The sequence below is a fragment of the Pinus tabuliformis genome, chromosome 8 (assembly GCF_031772625.1).
Source record: "Pinus tabuliformis cultivar Carrire ecotype Pingquan chromosome 8, CPIR1, whole genome shotgun sequence".
Taxonomy (NCBI): domain Eukaryota; kingdom Viridiplantae; phylum Streptophyta; class Pinopsida; order Pinales; family Pinaceae; genus Pinus; species Pinus tabuliformis.
The window spans coordinates 1358897776-1358919378 of NC_142294.1; the positions used below are offsets into that span (position 1 = coordinate 1358897776).

The 21603-nt window shown below is 34.9% G+C and overlaps 1 protein-coding gene across 1 annotated transcript; it reads left to right on the forward strand.

Annotated features, from left to right (window-relative positions):
* Positions 1-1336: 1336 nt before the first annotated feature.
* LOC149240531 (uncharacterized) lies at positions 1337-19893 on the forward strand. The gene is made up of 3 exons (XM_089370202.1): positions 1337-1540; positions 17769-17978; positions 19546-19893. Exons 1-3 carry the CDS (start codon positions 1337-1339, stop codon positions 19741-19743), a joined length of 612 nt encoding a protein of 203 aa, XP_089226328.1. The 3' UTR covers positions 19744-19893.
* The last annotated feature ends 1710 nt before the right edge of the window (positions 19894-21603 follow it).

Genomic DNA, 21603 nt, shown 5'->3' on the forward strand with positions numbered 1-21603 from the left:
GCAAGATAGTGATAAGGTTGAAGTTGAGAATGTAATGAAAGACTTGGAAAAGAGGCTTGACCTAGACTCCTTTGTATAGGTTCATGCAGAGTCTTCCCAAAGGCCAGCACAGAAACCCAGTGCTTCCACAACAGAAACTTCTCAAAAGCAAACACCTGAACCTAGTGCCTCCAGAGCAGAGCCATCTCAAAGACAATCCCAGGAAACAAGTGCCCCTACACCAGGGCAACCACAAGCATCAGAACAGCCATAGGTATCAGAGCAACCTGAAATCTCTAAAGAATTAGCTGCACCACAGCCACATCCAGCTCAAGCTAATATGGGAAATCCTCCAGTTTTGCAAACTCCTATGAATGAGGAAAAGAACTTAAAAAGAGATAGGGAAGTTGCTACCCCTTCTAGCATACCCACTGATCAACCCTATGCTAAGAGGCACAAGTTGAATCCTTATTTAGAGGAAGAGTTCATTGAAGAAACAACAGAGAGAATAAGGAAGGAGGGTGCAGACAGCTTTCAAACATTCCCAACAGGTGGGACACCTTCAAGTTCACAAAGGCAAGAACTAGAAAGACAACAGAGTATAGAAGTTTCATCTCTCGGGTCTTCTTCTGAAAAGATTATAGATATAAATGGGAAATTTAAAGAAATCAAGACAAAGAATGAGCAATTGAAGGCCCAAGCCTATGCTCAGTACTTAAAGATTTCCCCTACAAACCAAACCAAATTGATGTCAGCCTTTGACATCAAAGAGGACAAAATGCAAATGAGTTTCCTAAAGCCCACAATGTTGTAGCCAAAATCTTTGGCGGACTATCTCAAGACTGACTTTGAAGTCATGGCTAAAGACATCCACCTTATAGACCAGATCGAATTACACAAGAAAATGGGTGAGATGGTATATTCAACACTGACCAGCAAAGCAATGATGGCTCATAGATTGCAAAATTCATTGAGCAACACTACAACCCAATTGCAGCTAGAGAAAGCCTCCTCACAAGCAAAAGATAACAGGATAAAATCACCGGAAGATTTGGTTATTGAGTTGGGTCATGACCCAAAAGATGTTAAGGAAACAAAAAGTTTAATCAAGAAAAAGAATGAAGACATAGCTGCACTTAAAAAACAGTTAAAATTGCCACCACTCATTCACCCTCACACTGTTGAATTTATTGAGAATAAAAATGAAGACGAACTTATGGACTTGGTCCTTAAGTTAAATGAGCAACTAAAAGAAACAGAGCAGGAATTAGAGAAAGCGGTACAGTCAAGGCAGAGTGAATCGACCACACAGCCTCAAACTATAGTGCCAGTAGTCTCAATAGTAGTCCCTTCAACAATGGCAGCAGCTTTAGCACCAAACATTCCTTTGGCAACAGCTGCACCCATAGAAGCAACAAGTACATCAACCCAGAATACAGAGGACTTAATTAATTCCATGGAAGATATGAAGCTCCAAGTCACAGAGCTGCAGAAAGTGAAAGAGAAATTCACTACTTTGGAGCAAAATTATGATATATCAAAGATGAATTATGCAGAAGAAGTAAGGAAAAGCAAAGGCATAGCCCAATAGATTAAAGCATTGGAGAGGGACCTGACTTTTGAAAAGTCTTTGACAGACATTAGAAAAATATTATGGACCAATAGCATTGATTCCATCAATGATATTTGGTGATCCATTCAAATTATTTTTGAATAGATTGATTTAGTGAAGCTTGCTCTTGAAGAAATTGAGAAAACTAGAGAAGAGCTAGGTAGGAAACCTGAAGAAGCCATCAGATTAATCAACTTTCTAAATAGAAAAAGCAAGCAACAATTGGAACAATTAGACATTGAGGATAGGACTGCTACCATCCTCGAAATAAAGAAAGTATTGACCAAAAGGTATCTGATGCAAAGCCTGGAACGTAGGTGTCAAAGCATGCAGGAAGATATAGATGAATTCATGAAGAAATTTGAAATCTTAAGGATTAAAGGACTCCCAAGTCCTTTATTCATCAATGATAAATTAATGGTTCAGATTGATTACATTAATAAATTACATCAGCAGGCTGACAGTCAGGATAGTTCATCTTCAGCCTACCAACAGGAAAAGTGTTGTACGATGGTTTAGAGAACCTCTTTTACATTGAACATGAAGTAAAGAACTTGTTCCCAGTACAGCCCAATTTTTTGAAGTATACAGAGGCAGATGAAATCTACAGGAACATGATAAGGACAACAATACCAAAAGATGTTTGGTGGACCAACATGACTGACATCCTATAAATTACCATGGTAAAAATGAGGTAAACAGAAGTATTTACCATAGTAAATTTTGGTAAAAAGGATAAAAGATGGTGAATAGGTAAAGAGTATCAATTATAGGTGAAACAGTATCAGTTACAAAGATCAAATCAGATGTCCTGCACAGAGTTACTAAGACAACAACAAGATCCAGCTTCATAGAGCATGTCTCCAACTCCTTCAACAAAAACAGGGACAGCAAAAATCAATTCATTATCTGTCACTATATTCAAAACCATCTGTCTCTATTTTTGTGTAAAAAGATATTTTATTTTCCTAGAATAAATCTCATTTAATTATGAGATATTTTGATGTAAATTTTGTATAAATACTTCTTCATTCGAGGTATTAAGTGTGGATTCTACAACATTTATATATAAGTTTTCTTCTGGAATTGAAGTGTTATTGTACCAAACTTTGTATGGCTTGCTGGATCAAGGAATAAAGCTGAGACAGTTTACAGGATACTTGTGTCAAACATAAATCAAATAAGTATTCTATATCTCTTGTGTTTTACTATTTTTCCCTTCTGTTTATTAATGATCATATGTGTTTCATGAAATCTAAATGATAAATGAAATAAAGATATTTCAGAATTTGCTTTGTTGCAATCTGTTTTAAAAGGTTTATATTTCTTAGTGTTTTCTTCTAGACTATCATAGTTAGGGAATTCTTAAATGATCCCTTGCTTTCATAGTTCATCACAGTGACTCATTTAACAAAGAATTCATAATTGCCTTTGTTAATGAGTACCCTCTATTCTGCATTTTTAAAACTTGATTAAAGGATTCTTCATTTCCCTTTCTCCCTGTTTAATACCATTTCAGCCTCCCATCCGAACCTCGCATTTGCCTTTTGTTTTGCTATCTTGCCCTGTGAGTTATCCCTTTAGTGATTGATCTGATCCAGTTAAGCCATTTTCTCTTATTGACTCCATAGCCCAATGGCTTGAAGACCTTGCTCTGTCCATTTGTTCCCAAAATTCCACCACCCAACCAAAAATCCCTTAAAAGCATTCATAACTAGCCTAATATCCCATAAAACAAAGCTAAATTATAAAGAGAGAGCCCTCTTTGCGTACAAATTGGCTAGATTCTGTACTTAAAAGATTAGTTTGTGGTTACCTCGAACCCCTTTCCTTCTTCTTATAACTTCTAAGGAAAATCTGAGTGATAACACCCCAGATCAATGATCTTTTGGACTTCTTTAATTCATCAGTTTGATTCTTAATACTCCTATACGGACTTCATAGACCTCTGTGTTCATCCTGTGACAATGATGCTGCTAGGAAGCCCTCCACCCAAAATCAGTGCAGACATCAGGAAAGTCCTGCAGTTTTCAAAACAGTACAAAATAGGGGAATGGTATTTATACCAAACCATACTGAAATCATAATTTATGATGTGAATTGCCACCTTAAAAATTGCCAAAGTACCTCCCCATGAGATTATTTGCTCTGGAGTACTATAGAAAAATGATTAATTCAGATGAGGTGCACTTTGTAAGAGCCAAGAAGAGAGCCCAACTCAGGCTAAAGGATCAGCCAGGCCCATTCATTTGTAACAGTAGAGAAGCAGGAAAGGAGGCAGATGAAATCCTCCAAAGATTGAAACTGAAACAGAGTTTCAAGTAGACTTATGACCCCTACAGTTTCATTTGTAATAGGAGACAAAAGAATAAACTGTCTCCTTACATCCACCACAGAATCCCTGAAATTGAACAATATGCTAATCAATCTGAATGGGTGGAAGGCACTCTAATAGATCGAGATAGTACAAAGGTTGTTGTTAATAATGTATTAATGGACTTAGATAGGAGACTTGATGAGGATTCCTTTGTATAGGTTCCAGGAGAGTCTCAGTCTCAGAGACAAGCACAAGACCACAGTGGGAAAATAGAAGCAGGTCCATCATCAGAGGCAGGACCATCAGGACAACTAGAATCATCAGAACAAGCAGAGCCATCAAAACGACAGGAGCTTTCAGAACAACAAGAAGAATCTGGACAACCGGAACAAATCATGAGCAATCCTCCTACTTTGTAGACTCCTCTCAATGAGGAAAGAAACCTTAAGAGAAATCGAGAGGAGGCCACTCCTTCCAGCATGCATGTTACTCAAACCTCTGCTAAGAGGCAGAGGTTAAATCCATATGCAGAGCAAGAATGTACTAAGGAAATAGCAGGGACTACAAGAGCAGAGAGGACAGAAAGTGGGCACACTACAACAAAACCAGCGATTAGCGTCCCTTTTTACTTCTTTTTTTGCATCTAGAGCCCATTTTTGGTGTTATTTGCATCCATTTATCAAATATGGTGCAAAACTTGACACAAAATTTGCATCAAGTTTTGCACCAAATCTTACACCAAGTTTAGCACCAGGTATTGCAATAGGTTTTGCACCACGTTTTGCACCAAATTTTATGCCAAGTTTTGTGTCATCCTTTACACCAGGTTTTGTTCCAGGTTTTGCATCAAGTTTGGCACCTAATTTTTTTTGACATACTTTTGCATCCTCATTTGCATCCACTTTTTGCACCTACACTTGCATCGACTTTTGCATCCACTTTTGCATCCTTTTTTGCATCCTTTTTTAAATCATTTTTTGCATCCATTTTTTCATCCATTTGTGCATCCCTTTTGCGCCAAGTTTTACATCGTGTTTTGTGTCTAGTTTTGCATAAAATTTTGCATCTACTTTTGTTGCATCCACTTTTCCCTCTTGTTTGGCATCCATATTTACATCCTCTTTTGCATCTATTATTGTACCCACTATTGCATCTAATATTTTTGTGCCACAATTAGCGCCTAGTTTGGCACCTCCTTTTGCACCCACTTTTGATTATAATTTTGCATCCACGTTTGCATCCTCATTTGCGTCTAGGTTTTCATCAACTACTACATCTATTTTTGCATCCCTTTTTGTATCCAATTTTGGACCGGGATTTGCATCGGGTTTTGTGTCTCGTTTGGCATCTACTTTTGCATCGACTTCTATTGCATCCACTTTTGCACACAATTTTGCATCCACTGTTGCACCCATTTTAAATTTCACTTTTTGCATCCCTTTTTACATCTTCATTTGCATCATACTTTGATTCTTTTTTTGCATCTATCATTACATCCACTTTTGTTATGCCACAATTTGCACCATGTTTTGCACTCACTGTTGTATCCACGTTTGCTTCCAATTTTGCATCCATGTTCACATCCTCTTTTGCATCAAATATTGCATCTATTTTTGCATCCACTTTTATTTCAGGTTTATGAATTGGGTTTTGCATCTCGTTTTGTATCTACTTTTGCATCTACTTACATTATATCCATTTTTTGCATCCAATTTTGTTTTGCCTGTTGCATCAATGTTTGCTTCCACTTTTACATCCATTTTTGCATCTTATTTTGCATATTTTTTGTCTATTGTTACATCCACTTTTGTTGCACCATATCTTGTGCCTACCATTGCAACCACATTTGCTTCCACGTTTGCATCCCCTATTGCATCCACTTTTGTTTCATCCATTTTTGCATATACTTTTGTTTCCGTTGTTGCATCCACATTTGTTTCACCACAATTTGTGCTAAGTTTTACACCTACCATTGGACCCATGTTTGCTTCCACTTTTGCCTTCATGTTTGCATCCAAGTTTGCATTGACAACTGCATCTTCTTTTGTATCCACTTTTGTGTCAGGTTTTTCATGTTGTTGTGCATCTACTTATGTTGTATCCACTTTTCATCCAATTTTACTTCTATTGTTGCCCCCATTTCTATGTTCGCTTTTGCATCCCTTTTCCAGCACTCATCATATTTTCTGCATTGATGATATTCCTTATGGCATTGACAATTATGAACAATTGATGACAATGTCAATAATATTGACAATGATGAAAATGAAGATGATGGCGATGACATGAATTGTGATTATGATGATATAGACGATAGTGGTTACAATGACAATGATGATGATGGCAATGATTATGATGATGACGATGCTAATGACGTTGGCGAATCTTCCCAATTTTAGATGTTGTCATTGTCATAATCATAAGCATTATCTTTGGTGTCATGATCATCATTTTCATCTAGGTCATCATAAAAAACAATAATGGCATGAATGATGATGATGCATGATTACAACAATGTCGATATAAATTACATTAATGATGATGATGGGGATGATAAAAATGACAATGACGATGATAATGGTGGTGATGATGATCATCATCGATCATCTGTCAAAAATAGAGTTGTTATTTCTCTTACGTATATCAATGTGTCCTAAACAACCCTTTTCTAGCACTGATCACATTTTTTGGGTTGATGATATTTCTTACAACGTCTACAATTATGAACAATTGCAAACAATTTCCATAATGATGATGATGATGGCATGAATGGTGATTATGATGATAATGTAATGATGGCAATAACAATGACAAGGATGATGGTGATGATGATGATAATGATTATGATAATGAGAATGACCTTACAATCTTATGGATTCGTGAACAATTACTAGTTTCAATACCATCTTCTGGATACGTATTACTATCATACTTTTTAAATTTTCTGTCTCTCTTGAGGTATCTTACTATAATGGTGTTGTCAACACTAGAAAGATATCTTGTTGTAATGGTGGTTCTAATGTTAGCACTAGCAAAGTTTAGTAGGGAGGATGCTACTACAAGAGGAGTTCCTTCTAAGTGACTATGGCATTCAAAATGAGGCTTTATGGGCTGCTTGTTAACACATGTTCTCATGCTCATATAAAATTAATGTGAAAATTTGCTTTAATTGGTTCCCATGCATAATTGATATTGATAATGGGGTGGTATAAAATTGTAATGGGCATATCCGTTAGTTAGTTATGATGGGTCAACAACATTGAAACCATCCAAGTGACATTTCACCTTGGAACAATCGTCGCTCGTGCGAAAACACGAAGTTTATGTAAATGAAAGTTGTGATTGTAGTGGAATTAAAACCATCGAGAAATATCAAAGAAGACGTTGCCTACCAGTTTTGAAAGACAACCAAGGCATTGAACAACTATTTGCGTTAGGATGTAGTGAGGGAATCAAAGGAAATTTGGCAGCCCTAAGTTGCCATTACTATTGCCAATCACACATTCAATAGTAACCATAAAAGGTAGCCACATATAAACAGAACCTCGAGGTGTTAACAGTCAAAATCTATTGTAATAGCTTTGACGTATATATAGTTTTGTGTTTATATGAGAATGAAGTGGGCTTCATCCAGGGTTCGGCTCAATCCTCGTGCATTCCATGCAGTGGTGTTTAATTCGCCAAGCAAGAGAATATTACGTGAGTGTTCAGAGTTAAATCAACAGAAATCAAGGATGTGTGATTGTCAAATTATTGCTCCTCCCTTATGATTGAGCGCTTGATGCGATGGTCATTATCCTTGGGTGATACTTTTATTCCCCATTTTCTATTGAAAAATTAGCGTTTTTCTGTTCAATTATGATAGGATTGGATGAACGCCGGTTTGGGTGGATGCAGACCCATGTTTTTTTGTGGTGATCTTCAAATGTCTTGAGGATAAGAAAAAAATCCTTGACCAAGGTCCATGGTTTTGGGGATGAGTTGGTCTTCTAGTGAAGCCATGGTTTCCCAACTTCAATCCTCTCACTATGTTGCCGATGACTACTCTAGTATGGGTAAGATTCCCAGTCTTCCCATTCACTTTACCCATCTAGATCTCTTAGAAAAAGTGGGCAATTTTATTGGAAGATTCGTCAAAGTAGACAGGGAAAGACTTTTGAAAGGCATTTTCACCTATATTTGCATATGTGTTTAGGTAGATCGCAATGAAGTTTTGCGAGATAAAATTGAGCTCAAGTGGATGGGAATTGTGTATTCCCAACCCCTGGACTATGAAAATACAACTTTTCGATATAGGAATTACCAACAAGATAGACACCTTCAAACTGTCTGTCCCTTTCCAATAGGGGCTTCCTCCTTACAGTCATCTAAGAACTCTAGCTGCAGTTGGAGGGATCTTAAGGAAAGAGAGGGATCCAAAATGTAACACCCCTCCCTTGTGTGTCAAACTTTTCAAACCTAAGCTGAGAAAAGCTAGGTATGATGTGTAATATAAAAAGTAAATACATTATTAATAAATTAATCACTTGGAAAAGCAAGACACCAAGAGATGAGATTCTTGCCAAATCACATTGGTGAATGGGAAAGGATAATTCTTTCATGGTAAAGCTTCTTGATTTAATTCTAGATAAGTTGGATGGATTGGAGATAAATATCCATTGAGAAAAACATAAAAGTTGTGCGGGAGAGAAAGGAAATCTTCTATGAGGAAAATCCTCATGGGAGAGAAAGGTGAGCTTTTATGAGATAAGCCTACGCAAATGGATAAAAAGATCCATAAAAGCGAGACACCGCTAATGGAAACCATATCATGAAAGAAGGTATTAAATACCCATTGCATAGATCAATTGGAGGCAGTTGATCCATGGCAAGAACCTCGACTCGGTGGTGAACTGAAGAGTCATTTCTAGGTTGGGTAGCGGTGCTCTATTTTCCAAGTGTCGTTCTCTCTTTTGATCTAGTTTGACTCACTTGCGTGGATTGTTCTGTATGTTGGTTTCTTACCCTCTATGTTATAAATTCCTTAGCATATGAGAGAATTTGCTTGAGTTTTAAATGCACTGCATGTGGCGTTAATGAGATGATTTTATGGATGCACATAAATAAAATTCTAATTACAGTCACAGTATGTGGATCTTATGTAGAATTGGTGTTAACCTGTCTTTTGTTAAGATAGTGAATAGTCGTGCTTGAGCCGCTATGCAAATTTGTTAACTGTGGTTAAGGCTCGACTGTATAAACTATGGTACAAGTTATTTGTGCTATGCATCCAATGCTGCGCTTCTGATTAATTGTGCATAATCCCTAAGATACACATGTTAACGTGTCATGCAACTGTGGCAAACGGATTATTGATTATGTATGATAAATGATTTTGTTTTGAAACGGTAGAGCCTATGGTTTGGGTTATCTAATATATGCATTATGCATTATAGGATGAATTGCATCCATTGAGGCGTTCTAATTATTTATTCGTATTGCATAAGATATATGTCGGTGGTACTTTCGGCCATGACAATAGGAATATGAACATGCTATATGGCAAAGCTAGTTATTGTAAATGGATGACCTGATCTCCATAAATGTTGGATTGAATCCTCAAAGGAGGGATACTCGAATGCGGGATATTGAATAATATTGATTGATTCCTCCTCTGTGATGTGATGTAGGCATGGGTAGAAGTGCTTGTGTTAGCTTTGTTATGAGGTAGTTGTATATGAACGCGTGTGACAACCATTACATCTAAATTTATTACAAGCTAAAATTAGTAAAGGAAACCAATATTTTGCCTTTAATATTGTGGCTAGGAGGTGTCTACTGAAAGAGGACCCAAAGTTGATCATAATTCATGGAACAAGGTACCAATCAACCTTAAGCACAATGCAAGAATAGGATGAAAACCTTAAGCATGACCACCAACTCATCGAATGGCCTTGAGGCTGCAATATGCAAGAAGAGGATGAAAAACATTGACTTTGAAAGCTTTTACAACCGGAGAACCTTAAAACCCCAACTCCCTCCTTAGGACAAGTGTATTTGAGTTTACCAAGAGTTGGCTTCCAACACACCCAACGCTCAATGCCAAACATGACATGGTACACTAAAACACAAAGACCGTAAAACCTTTCAACATATCGACAAAGTACACATTCTTCCTTCAAATACACATTCTAAGGAAACCCACAAATGAATTCTCCTCATTTTGAGGATGGTACCTAAGTTAAATTGGATTGCATAGGGATTTCTTAACACAGGGTTCAAAATTATTACAACAATATACTCATTAATCACTAAATATGTCATTTGTAGGAATTGCAGTTAGGTGGGGAGGATAGCACTCCTATCCATTTTTAAAGCTACACCCAATTAATAAGTTCTCCATGTGCCACAATAAATGCAATTTTTATGACTATAGTGACACATCCCTCGAGATTTCCTTCCACACCAACACTTTTATCCATGAACTAAAGAGTGACTATTTCATTATTATATTATACATATATGTTAATATAAGCATTAAAATTTGTATTCCTTTGTAAAAAATGCTAGTCCAAGAGATACATTTGATCACCTTGTCTTGTATCCAATATCCAATGTTGACCCCTATATCCTTAGATCTAGAGTGAAGGTTTCATTTCTAATGTTGTGTTTGAGCTTAAATTCTAATTAAATATTTGGGTTAGCCAAGGTCATTACTTAACTTAATGGCTTTGCAATATACAATGTATCATATTTTTTTTAAGTTCAATTGGTGAGATATGTCTGGGGGATTGAACTTTCGATCACTTGGATACACAAGGGCTTGCCAACATGCTTTTTTCCAATTGTGCTACTACCCTCAGAAAATATACAATGTATCATATTAACATCCACTTAAACCAAACTGACTTTTGGGACACATGTCTCTTTGATGATGAAGGGAATCCAATTATGTGATGTCAAACACATTCCCTCACAAACACTCACAAAGACCCTACACTTTTTAGGGTTCGAACCTAGGTTGTCTGTTATGAAACCAACTCACAAAAAGATAGAAAAGATAGATCAACAACTTAGAAATCAGCCTCTTCGAGGGGGCAACCTCCTTTAAATTACACAAAAGAACAATTATTGGATGATACAAATGACAAAGCCTCATTTCTATATATAGGAGTCTAAGGGGTCACAATATAATCAAAGTCAACATAACAATAATAATATAAGGGCACAAAAATAACAATAGTGGGCTTCTATGGGGCACAATAATAACAATGTGGGGACAATAAGGGCACAACAATAACAGTAAGGGCCACAATGACACTAGTAATGGGGGAATCACTAGTGTTATAGGGACCTAACATTGTCTATATGGAAACACTGTATAATTTTGAATTTATTTATTGTAGATTTGTACATAGATGGATATTCCTTTCTTTGCATTTATCTTTTAGACTTCTTGCTTTCACCAATTGATTTAGAGCTTATGGAGTCTTAAGTAGCACCAATCCCCTTGCTTCTATTGGATTGAATAACATGATTTCTCTTTTGAAATCCATAATATCTCATTCACATGCTTCCTATTTCTCCCATAAGACTTTAGCACAGACTCCATGATCATGTTTGTGTCCCTCTTAATAACGCACTCCTTGGAAGGGGCCATAAAATCTTTTATTAGGACTAAACTTGGATGTCTCTTCTTTCTTGCCCTTTGATTCTTCATTCAATCATACCACCCATCAACTTGTTATTTTTCCATTTTTCTTATAATGACCTTTGTTGTTGGGAAGGTGCCTTTCAAGTATTTTGTCTTTGCATATAGATACACATAAAGTATCATTATTTTAATCTAATGGACGTGGTTTTTAAAATCACCAATATTTAATTAAATATGCATTGTTATACCTTTGCTCAAGTCAACTTCAATTCAAATTCTAACACATGTGTGTAAACCCTTCCTTGCTTAGTTTGTATATTGTTGTAAGTCCCCAATATATTTATGTTGGCTTTTGAAAGATCATCTCATCCCAAAATAAGTAGGGGGGATTCAATATTCAAATCCGACAAAGTGGGGTTGAAGAAATGGATATTGAAGATGGATTCAATTATAGAAACTATCTTTTGAAAAAAGGTTAGTTTTGCCCCAAAAAGAAAGTCCCTCCTTTGAGACCTTGCCACAACTTCCATAGTTGTGAAATTTTACAATAATAGAACCTCTAGAGTAGAGGTTTACCATATACTTAGAACTTAGGTTGGAATTGATTTGATTCTTGAACTCTTTAGATGATGACTACAGATCATTAAATACATAGTTTGAAGTGTTTGCTTGTAGTTATTAATGAACTTGTTAACCATCCATAGATGAATACTTCCCTTGCACATGTGCTTGATTTTGTCAATAATGAAAGAATCCTACTATGTTTTTGGTATATTCGACAAGACTACATCTTTAAAATAAAGAAGATTCAATTCTTAATGCTTTGCAATCCTGTAAGAGGGAGGGACAATCAAAGTCACGCAGGAGGAGGTATTCCCTTTGTTTAGCGAAACTCTACAGAGATAAAGCACTAAATGCAAGTTTAACCCCTTGTTTATGTGATAATTAGGGAATATATATCTATTCTCTCAAAGATTAGTCTTATATATTCAAAAAGAATTTCTCATTTATTCTAAATAACACTTAACACTGTTTATAGAATAATTTCTCACCATTACAATCACAATAATCATTTTTCAAGGCAAAAACTACATCAAAACTTTTTGAATATGCAAGTAGATAATCTCCACAAATGAAGATGAAAACATATTTTGAGCATGTTTAAAGTGGATTAAAATATAATAATAAAAGACACAACAAAAATCTTGATACAATAATAGCTCAAATAATTATCTTTAACAAAAATCTATTAAAAATTACTATAAAATTATAAAATGAAATTAACATTAATAAATAATCAATTAATTTATATAAAATCCCAATTTAATAATGAATAATTACTTAATTCTTTAAGTTCCACTTCAAAGAAAGCATTCACACATCAGCTAGAGAAGGGTGCATTATTGTTTTGGAGTAAGAGAAGGGTGCATTATTGTTTCGGAGTTCTATGTCCGTCGCATCAATATTTTATTTGATGTGCCCAATTATTTTTCCAAAGTAAAACTATTATTCAGCTTAAATAATAGAATGTATAATATTTCAAATTCTATAAAATGTATAATATTTCAAATTCTTTGAAAATCCGTTTTACTGAAACACAAATATATGGCTGATGACATGATCGGACGATAGATATTCTATCCCGCCTTTAAATTCAAATCCTCTTGGTAGTTTGGCGCCATTGCGCGTATCCCTCTCAACGAGCTCAGTTATGAACAATCATGGTTTGCAATCGCATAAACATTGCCCCAGAATCGATCCACGAGCCACCAGATCTCTCTCTGCACGACTTCCAACAGTTCATCTGTGTTTCTTCATGGTCAAAACGATTTCAGAAAAGGTATTTTTCTGCAAGAGAGTGCTAAAATTGCAAAGCGCCATTATTTTCTTGTCGCCATCATGAATCCTCTACGCCTTGTCCTAATGAAATTATTTAGAGTTCTTGATTGGAAAAATTTGCCATATTTCAACTTTCTGGAAATATTTCATTAAATAAGCTACCGTATTATCTAAAATAAATCTGAAGAAAGAGGCCGTGCTCAAAACAATGTTTTAAGCAGCAAATTTCACAAGGGTTATTTCTGGTTCAGTTATTCTGAGCTTTCAATGGAAAATTTTGACTCTATTTTGGCTTACAGGCAAGATTTCATAAACTAACGCTCTCTATAAATGGACTAGACAAGGTTGTGCTCAAAATTTTGTTTAAAAAATGGCAGAGTTTGGGAAGAAGTTCTTTAAGTTAATGGATCAGCATTCAGATGCATTTCGAGTGGTTTGATTGAATGATTTCTGTCTCAGTTCTGCACATTTAAAAGTTTTGGAGAATGGGAATTGATAATTCCGGTATTTGATGGTGTTCTATTCAAATTACACAGAAGAAGATAGAAAGCTAGGGCTTTTAGAGGCTAAGCGTACACTTTGGCACAATATTTACAGGTTTTCGTGAGATTTTTAAGACATGCAAATAGGATAGAAAATTAGGGATTTCACTAAGCCAATAAAGCTAATGCTACATTCTTTACAAATTTACTTCAGAGTTTTGAGACTGAACATTTTGATGCTTTTAGACCCACTGGTTTTGTCTGTGAGATTAAAATCACTACTTTCTAACTTCATCTAACCAGAACAGTTTGTCAAATCTATGACACAATTGTTTCACCACAAGAGGGCCTCTACACTATTCAAGTCAACAAAGTTCCAGCAATGGTGATCTATCCAGAAAAGCACTTTTGAATGTGTTTGTCCACTTTCCATAAGGACAAGAGTCCCAATCCCTATGGGTGGACTGTGGAGTTCTACCTGGGATTTGTTGAAGTGTTGGGAGACAACTTACTTCAGGTAGTGGAAGAAATGAGAAGCTTTAGTAAGGCTCCCTGGCTCCTTCATCTGGACGTCTATTGCACTCATTCCAAAGGTGGATCAACCTGAGTCTTTTTATGCTTTTAGACCCACTTCTTTGTCTAATTGTATTTATAAGATAATGGCTAAGGTTTTGGCTGTCAGATTGAAAGCACTACTTTGTAAGTTCATATAACAGAACCGCTTGGTTCTCTAGAGGATCGTCAGATCCATGAAGCAATTGTTTCAGCACAAGAGGGCCTCCATATTATTCAAGTCAAAAATGTTACAATAATGGTGATCAAGTTGAACCTCTCCAAGGCTTATAAAGGGTGTCTTGGCTCTTTCTGATACTTCTTTTTATCCATATTAGTTTCAACTTACCACTGGTAAATTAGATTATGGGATGTGTAATTTAAGCTTCTTATGCATTTTTTATAAATGGTTCAGCCTCTAATTTCTTAAGACCCTCAAGAGGGTTAAAACTTAAAACAAGGTTGTACCTTGTCTCCTTATTTATTATTTATTTCTTCTAGTTGTTGAAGGACTAAGTAGGTCCATCCTAGAAGCAAAAAAAAAAAACAAGATATATTCAAGGGATTAGCAGCGACTCTTGTAAAGAAGATCATGGCATTGCATAGAACCAATTATTCCCCTGTCCTTGCAACATATCCCTGTGGTTATCCTATTAAAAAACCAGGCCTTAGCAGCAGAAGAAGTGTGTGCCTCATTTAGGCCTTCCTCTCCCATTGGTCGCCCTAGATCCTCACCCCACTTGATTAGGACAAGCAATTCTTCCTCTTTAGATTTACTTTAGATAGAAAAGATACAGAGATAATACAAACAAGAATAGTATGATTAGTCTTCTTATTAGTTTAGTATCACTTGGAATAAAGAATAACTCCTTTGTTTATATTATCTAATCAGTAACTCGCAAAGGCATCAGAATAATAATTAGGAGTTATTGGTTTCTTTTTGTAGTATATGTGGTTGTAGTAATCTATTACAAGTAGGGAAATCTTGGACAAAGAAAGTATGTTTTGGATTACATACAGTTTAGTCTTGACTCCTGAAAAAAGATAGCGGAATGTCTTTGTTAGTAGGAGATTAGGAACTAACAATACGACCGAGACTTAAATTCCTTTTACTATTTTACTCTTGAGGGATTAAGCTCCTTAGACTTCATAGGCAACAAGAACTACAAATTACATACATCGGAATCATCATCCTTCTTTTTATTATTGGTATTAATGGAATGCTTAAGACATGAGCTTTGAAAAGATGAACAATGCTTTATTTATATATGGGTCTTTGAGAAGAGGACGAGTTAATTTAAAAGGATATTAAAGTAAGTTGAAGAAACTCTTTAGAATACTTTATAGTAAAGATCCATTTATAGTTTATATAGATACAAGCAACTGGAAAACCACCTCACTATGACACCCTTCACCTTCGTTTTTAGAGGACTGTTATACCACTTTTTCTCACCCTGGAACCAGCAGCCCACAACAAAGAGGAGATATCAGATTCCAGATCCTTATGATATATATAGCATTGTCACATTCACCCCCAAGAAGCTACAAACAATAAAGTGAGAGTTATCTTTTAGTTTGTAGTATTATTAGCAGATCAAATCAGGTTGGTCACTACACTCCTCTCTTCTTGTTTCTCCTCCAGAGCCTTGGTTTATATTTGGGTCTCGTTGTGAGAAACGTAAGAAGGTGGAAATATGAAGATCCTTGGATATGCAGAAGCTGGATCTAGGATATGTTGGATTAGGATTTAGAAAGTACATAGAGAATAGAATAAGAATTAAGATTGTATAAATTAACATATAGAAAGTCGTGTCCTTTGATAACAAGGAGAAGGAACAGAGTCGTGTCTTTTGATAGTGCATGGGTATTGATAAAATGTGATGGAATGCATTTTTGATGAGATGCTTGACCATAAGATACTCAGAACCTTATGACTGTTTGGCTTGAACAAACGCTGGACTTGGAATTTGCTCAGAAATGAATTCACTGTATTATATATTTACACTTGTAGTTTTGTTGTAATAGCTACAGGCCTATGAGCTTAAACCCTGAACATACATATGCATTGATGTGTGTAATTAAGGTGAACAACCTGTATACCTTTCAATACCAAGGCAGTGAACATAGCCCAAAACTTGTAATGACAACCTTGCTGAATTAGTTACAGGAAAGGTATGTGTCCTTCCAACTATACCTAAACATATATATGTGGCATGGGAGTGATGGGATATTGTTCTTTGGCTGCCTTAGTTTCTGTATGTTAAGTGATCTGGAATCTGGAGTATTAAGACTCCTCCAATCATTATTTAAATCATGGAGGTGATGTCAAGTAGATCTGAGTGAGATTCTCTAAATTGGATCTGCTCATCTAGCTGACTGTTCTATTAATTATTCTTGAACACCTGAGGATGTGCATTCTAATTGATAGAAATAATACCTTGTCAATTTTGAAAGATAGTCTCCCAGCCAGGCCTGCTTCTACTTTGGTTTTGGGTGAGGATATAGGTAACCTACCGGTGCCAAGAGGGTTGAAATCAGGAAAAGTGACAATACATCTTACCTGGATTATCATATTGATATTTACTGTGACTAGATTGATTCATTATCCTTTTGGCTGTACTTACCCATGGGTTTTATTTTTCTCTTATTACATTCCTGAAAGATTTGCGGAAGATCTCAAAGCGCTCTTCTTTGTTTAATCCGTCTGTAATGATTGTTCTCCAAAATATGCTTGAGCTATTTTGACATATTTAATGTTAATTTTAAGATATAGGAATGGTATTGGGTTTTTCCCTCATGGTACAGAAATGGAAAGAAGATGAAGTGGACAACAATAATTAGAATTATTCTTAGAAATTAGTTAATGGTTGGTATTGAAATAAAAATAGTTATTGTTTTAAAAAATGTGATTTTATAATAAATTAATAACAATGAAATAATAACTCTCTTGTTTATATTCAGCCTGTAGGCTATTCAATTCCATTATTATTTACAAATCATTTAATTGTCAATCTCATGCTATGATATTGGCTTTATCCCCAATCCAACATGTACTGCAGATTTACCTTGATCTTCACTTATGTTATTGTATGTTTTTGCAATTTCTTGGAAAGCTTTAATGCATTTGGTCTTTTATCGACTCCTTTGTAGTGGTGAGATTGTACTATGTAATAACTGTTCTCCTGTAGCTTTCGTATTTTGGATATGGGGCATTATATCTCGAGAAACACAGATAGACTAACACTCTCTTTATTTTCCTGTAAATAAAACAGAGAGTTACTTTTAAACGCATTTTATTTATATTGGATATATTTTTTAATTCCATTGATTTGTTTGTATCATCATTGGTTGAAGATCAGTGAAAGTAATGTGGTGTCCGTGGCAGAAGATGAGCTAATGCGCATTCTCATATTGATGCGAAACTTTGTGCCTGGATATAAGCAAATTGTTGAGGGTGATTGGAAAGTGGCAGCAATTTCTTACAGGTCATATGATCTAGAAGGGAAAACTATTGGTTCTATTGGTGCAGGGCGTATTGGCAAAGAACTACTTAAGCGTTTGAAGGTATTCATTCTTAGGATCTAGTACTACTTCATGATGTTGCAAACTTCTTTTCAAAAATCAGTGCTCCATAATTCTTACGCATGCATGCTGTTTGTTTCAAAATTTCAATCTAATAATAATAAACATTACATGATGTTGAATTGAATTGCGTTCCTTTGTACAGCCCTTCAATTGTAAGCTTCTTGACCACGACCGTCTTTCTATTGGACCCGAATTGGAAAAGGAAACTGGAGCAACATTGGAGACAAATCTTGACGAAATGCTACCTAAATGTGATGTACTTGTCATTAATATGCCTCTTTCTGACAAAACTAGGTGCGCCTTATCACAATTTCATAAATAATCTCTCCCATTATTCACTCAAACATCAATAGCACCTATATATTTTGTACAACTTGTGAACAAAAACCTAATTATTGTTTCTCTTGCCCTTTCCTTTTGGTTATAGTAGGGGAATGTTTAACAAGGAAGGTGTTCTCTACCAAGCCTAGCTTTTCTCTCAGAATCTTAACATCCCCTTTGCAAAGGGTTTCATTAGAATGACAACAACCCGCATTTAAAGCATTTCTCCACCCATCCTAATTAGAAATACAATTTTGGGTTCTCTACTAATTTTCTCCACACCCATTTAATCTAACAATGGACATAGAGCATGCATATTTATACTTGTGTGTTGGAAATACCATTTTATACTTTAAGGTTTATTATTTTTGTTTTATTATTATTACTTGAATTTCTTCTTAACAAGTGGTTGTATGGGCTCCAATGTTGGCTCTCTTATTATGGAGTATAATTCATCTTTGAGAATTTTTCAATTATTAAAGTAGGTTAGTCAATTGCTTAAAATATTAAATTTATTTCAAAAAGTTTTTGTTACTTTATAGGTTAGACACTGGCTTGAAATATTAAACTTATTTCAAAATGTTTTTGTTACTTTATAGATAAGGCGTAGATTTCTTGGCTCTATGATGAAAATAATGAAGGGAAAATACATGTTAATATGTTACTTGTGCTCTTTGACTGAAAAATACACGGTGAGAGAAAAATGTATATTATGCTAATTGATGAATGTTTTTCACTTGTCGAACTTATAGTATTGAATTTAACGCACTAACACTTTACAACAATGAACTAACAATATTCATGATGAAAATAGCAATATGGAAGATTTATCTGCATAATGAAAAAGGCAATATGGAAGATTTTGATCACGTTCCAAGGCATTTCTTAAAATGTGGATGTGACAAAAGGTTGTTGTGGAAGTTGTTGTTTGTATATGGAAAATTTCTTGATCATTGTGTATAATCCTAATGTTGATAGATATGTCTACTAAATGCTTCCAGTTAATGGGGCATTGATTTGAGCATTCAATATATTTTTATTCTTTATCAAAGTATTCTTTTGTTGTATTTGTATTTTTCAATTTATGCCTTACGGCGTTTCCTTTGCAACATCTGGTGCAAATGCTAGTATATCTTACCTCATTTTATGGTTAACATTGTATAACAAAAACATGCGTTGTGTTATGTAATTAATACTAACATGTAATATTGATTTTTTTTGTCAGAATGCTATAGGTAATGATTGCCAAGACGATGATCCAAATTATGTTCAACATATATCAGGAGATGATGAGGATGAGGATGAGGATGATGGTGGTGAAGGAGGAGATGATGATGATAGTTGCGGTGTTGGTGATGATGTGGATCAGAGTAATGAGGATGGTCAAGATGATCATGAGGATGATCTTGGTGGTGGTAGCTAGGCATGCACATGCATTGTTTTTTATGAAGAAATTATTGTGTAGAATGACATTGTTATGTTTAGATGGGTGTTGTGAATTTACCCTATATCAATGAGACATTTTGATTTTGTAGTCATACGATGAGTTTGATTTATGTATGTTAATTTATCGTAGAATAACGATATTCATGAAATATTTTGATTTGTTAATCATATTTGAATTTTACTTGTTTTGATTAAAAATAGTACTGATTTTATTAGTATTATGTTGCTATTTTATACATGTTTTGAAAATTGTTAATGACACATTGTTATTTTTTTGGATGGATGTTGTCAATTTCTCTTAAATTTCTTTACAAATGATTTTGAATTGTGATATCTGCTTTAATGATATTTAGAAACTATCATATATTTCACTATGAATCTATAAAGGGGGTCATATATGTAAAGAAAAATATACTCTATATAAGAAGTCAAATGCGGATGTAACCATGGATGCAAAATTGAAAGTAAAATTGGATGTTAAACTAGGAATTAATACAAAATGCAAACAATTGACATACAAAGTGTTTTAAATTAGAAGTGAAAAATTGTGCAACAGTTGACACAAAGAAGGGAACAAAAAATGGCATACAAAAGGATATCAAATTGGGCAAAAACAAGGACACATAAATGGGCACCAAATTAGATGCAAAAAAAGACAACAACTAGATGTAAAATAAGATGCAAAGTTGAGCGTTAAAAATAAGCAAAAAACGTTACAAATTAATATGCCAAATGATGATGCAAATAATGGTGTAAATTTGGGATGCAAACTTGGGTGCAAAAAAGGAAAAAAAAAAAAAGATGTAAGAAAAGACATAAAACAAGATGCAAAATGGGGCTGAAAAAAGGTGAAACCAAGGATGCCATATTGGATGTAAAAAATGATTCCTAATCACATGCAAATTTAGGCTCGAACTCAGACACAAAATTATATGCAAATGTGGACACAAAATGAGGCAAAAAAAGATGCAAATTTGGATGGTGAAAACGATGTAAAACTAGACACCAAAAAAATGCAAAATTGGATGAAAAAGTCGGTGTAAATAATGGTGCAGCATTGGACACAAGTAGACACAAAAAAAATGGTGCAAAAAGGGGTATAAAATAGCTTAAAATTGGATGCAAAACTTGGTGCAAAAACAAATACAGAAGTAGACGTAAAAAAATGGCTCTAAATTGAATGTACCATTAGACACAAAATAAGATGCAAAGGTGGACACAACACATGACTCAACATAAGATGCAAATATAAATGCAAATTTGGATGCTCAAAATGATGTAACATTAGATGCAAGAGATGGTGTTAAAAATGATGCAAAATTGGATGAAACAAATGACGCAAAATATGGTGCAAAATGAGATGGGAAAAATGGAGACAAATCAAACGTAAATGTGGATGTAAAAAATGGTCCAAAAAAATATGCAAAAATGGGCACAAAAATGGATGCAAAATTTGGTGCTAAATCAAATTCAACACATGGTGCAAAGATAGGCACCGAAGCTGGTGCAAAAATAGAAGCAAAAACTAGTGTAAGACTAGATACAAAACCTGGCGTAAGACCAGATGCAAAAACTGACACAAAATGGATGCATAAAAAGACGTTAAATTGGATTCAAAATACAGTGTAAACTTGATGCAAATGATGGTGCAAAAATGGAAGCAAAGAATGACACAAAATAGGAAGCAAAAGAGAATGAAAAATAGATGCAAAAAATGACACAAAACTAGAAGCAAAACCTGTCATAAAATAAGATGCAAATCTTGGTTCAAAATTTGACGCAAAAAATAATGCATAGTTTGGTGTAAAAAATGATGCAAAATCTAGCGTGAAAAAGG

Bases quoted from the DNA above. Each gene is read 5' to 3' on its own strand.
- LOC149240531 (XM_089370202.1), top strand. From the start codon at position 1,337: ATGGCAGCAGCTTTAGCACCAAACATTCCTTTGGCAACAGCTGCACCC. The intron at 1,541-17,768 runs GTAAGGAAAAGC...CATTGGTTGAAG, and splicing joins AGATGAATTATGCAGAAGAA to ATCAGTGAAAGTAATGTGGT. The intron at 17,979-19,545 runs GTATTCATTCTT...TTTTTTTGTCAG, and splicing joins AACTACTTAAGCGTTTGAAG to AATGCTATAGGTAATGATTG.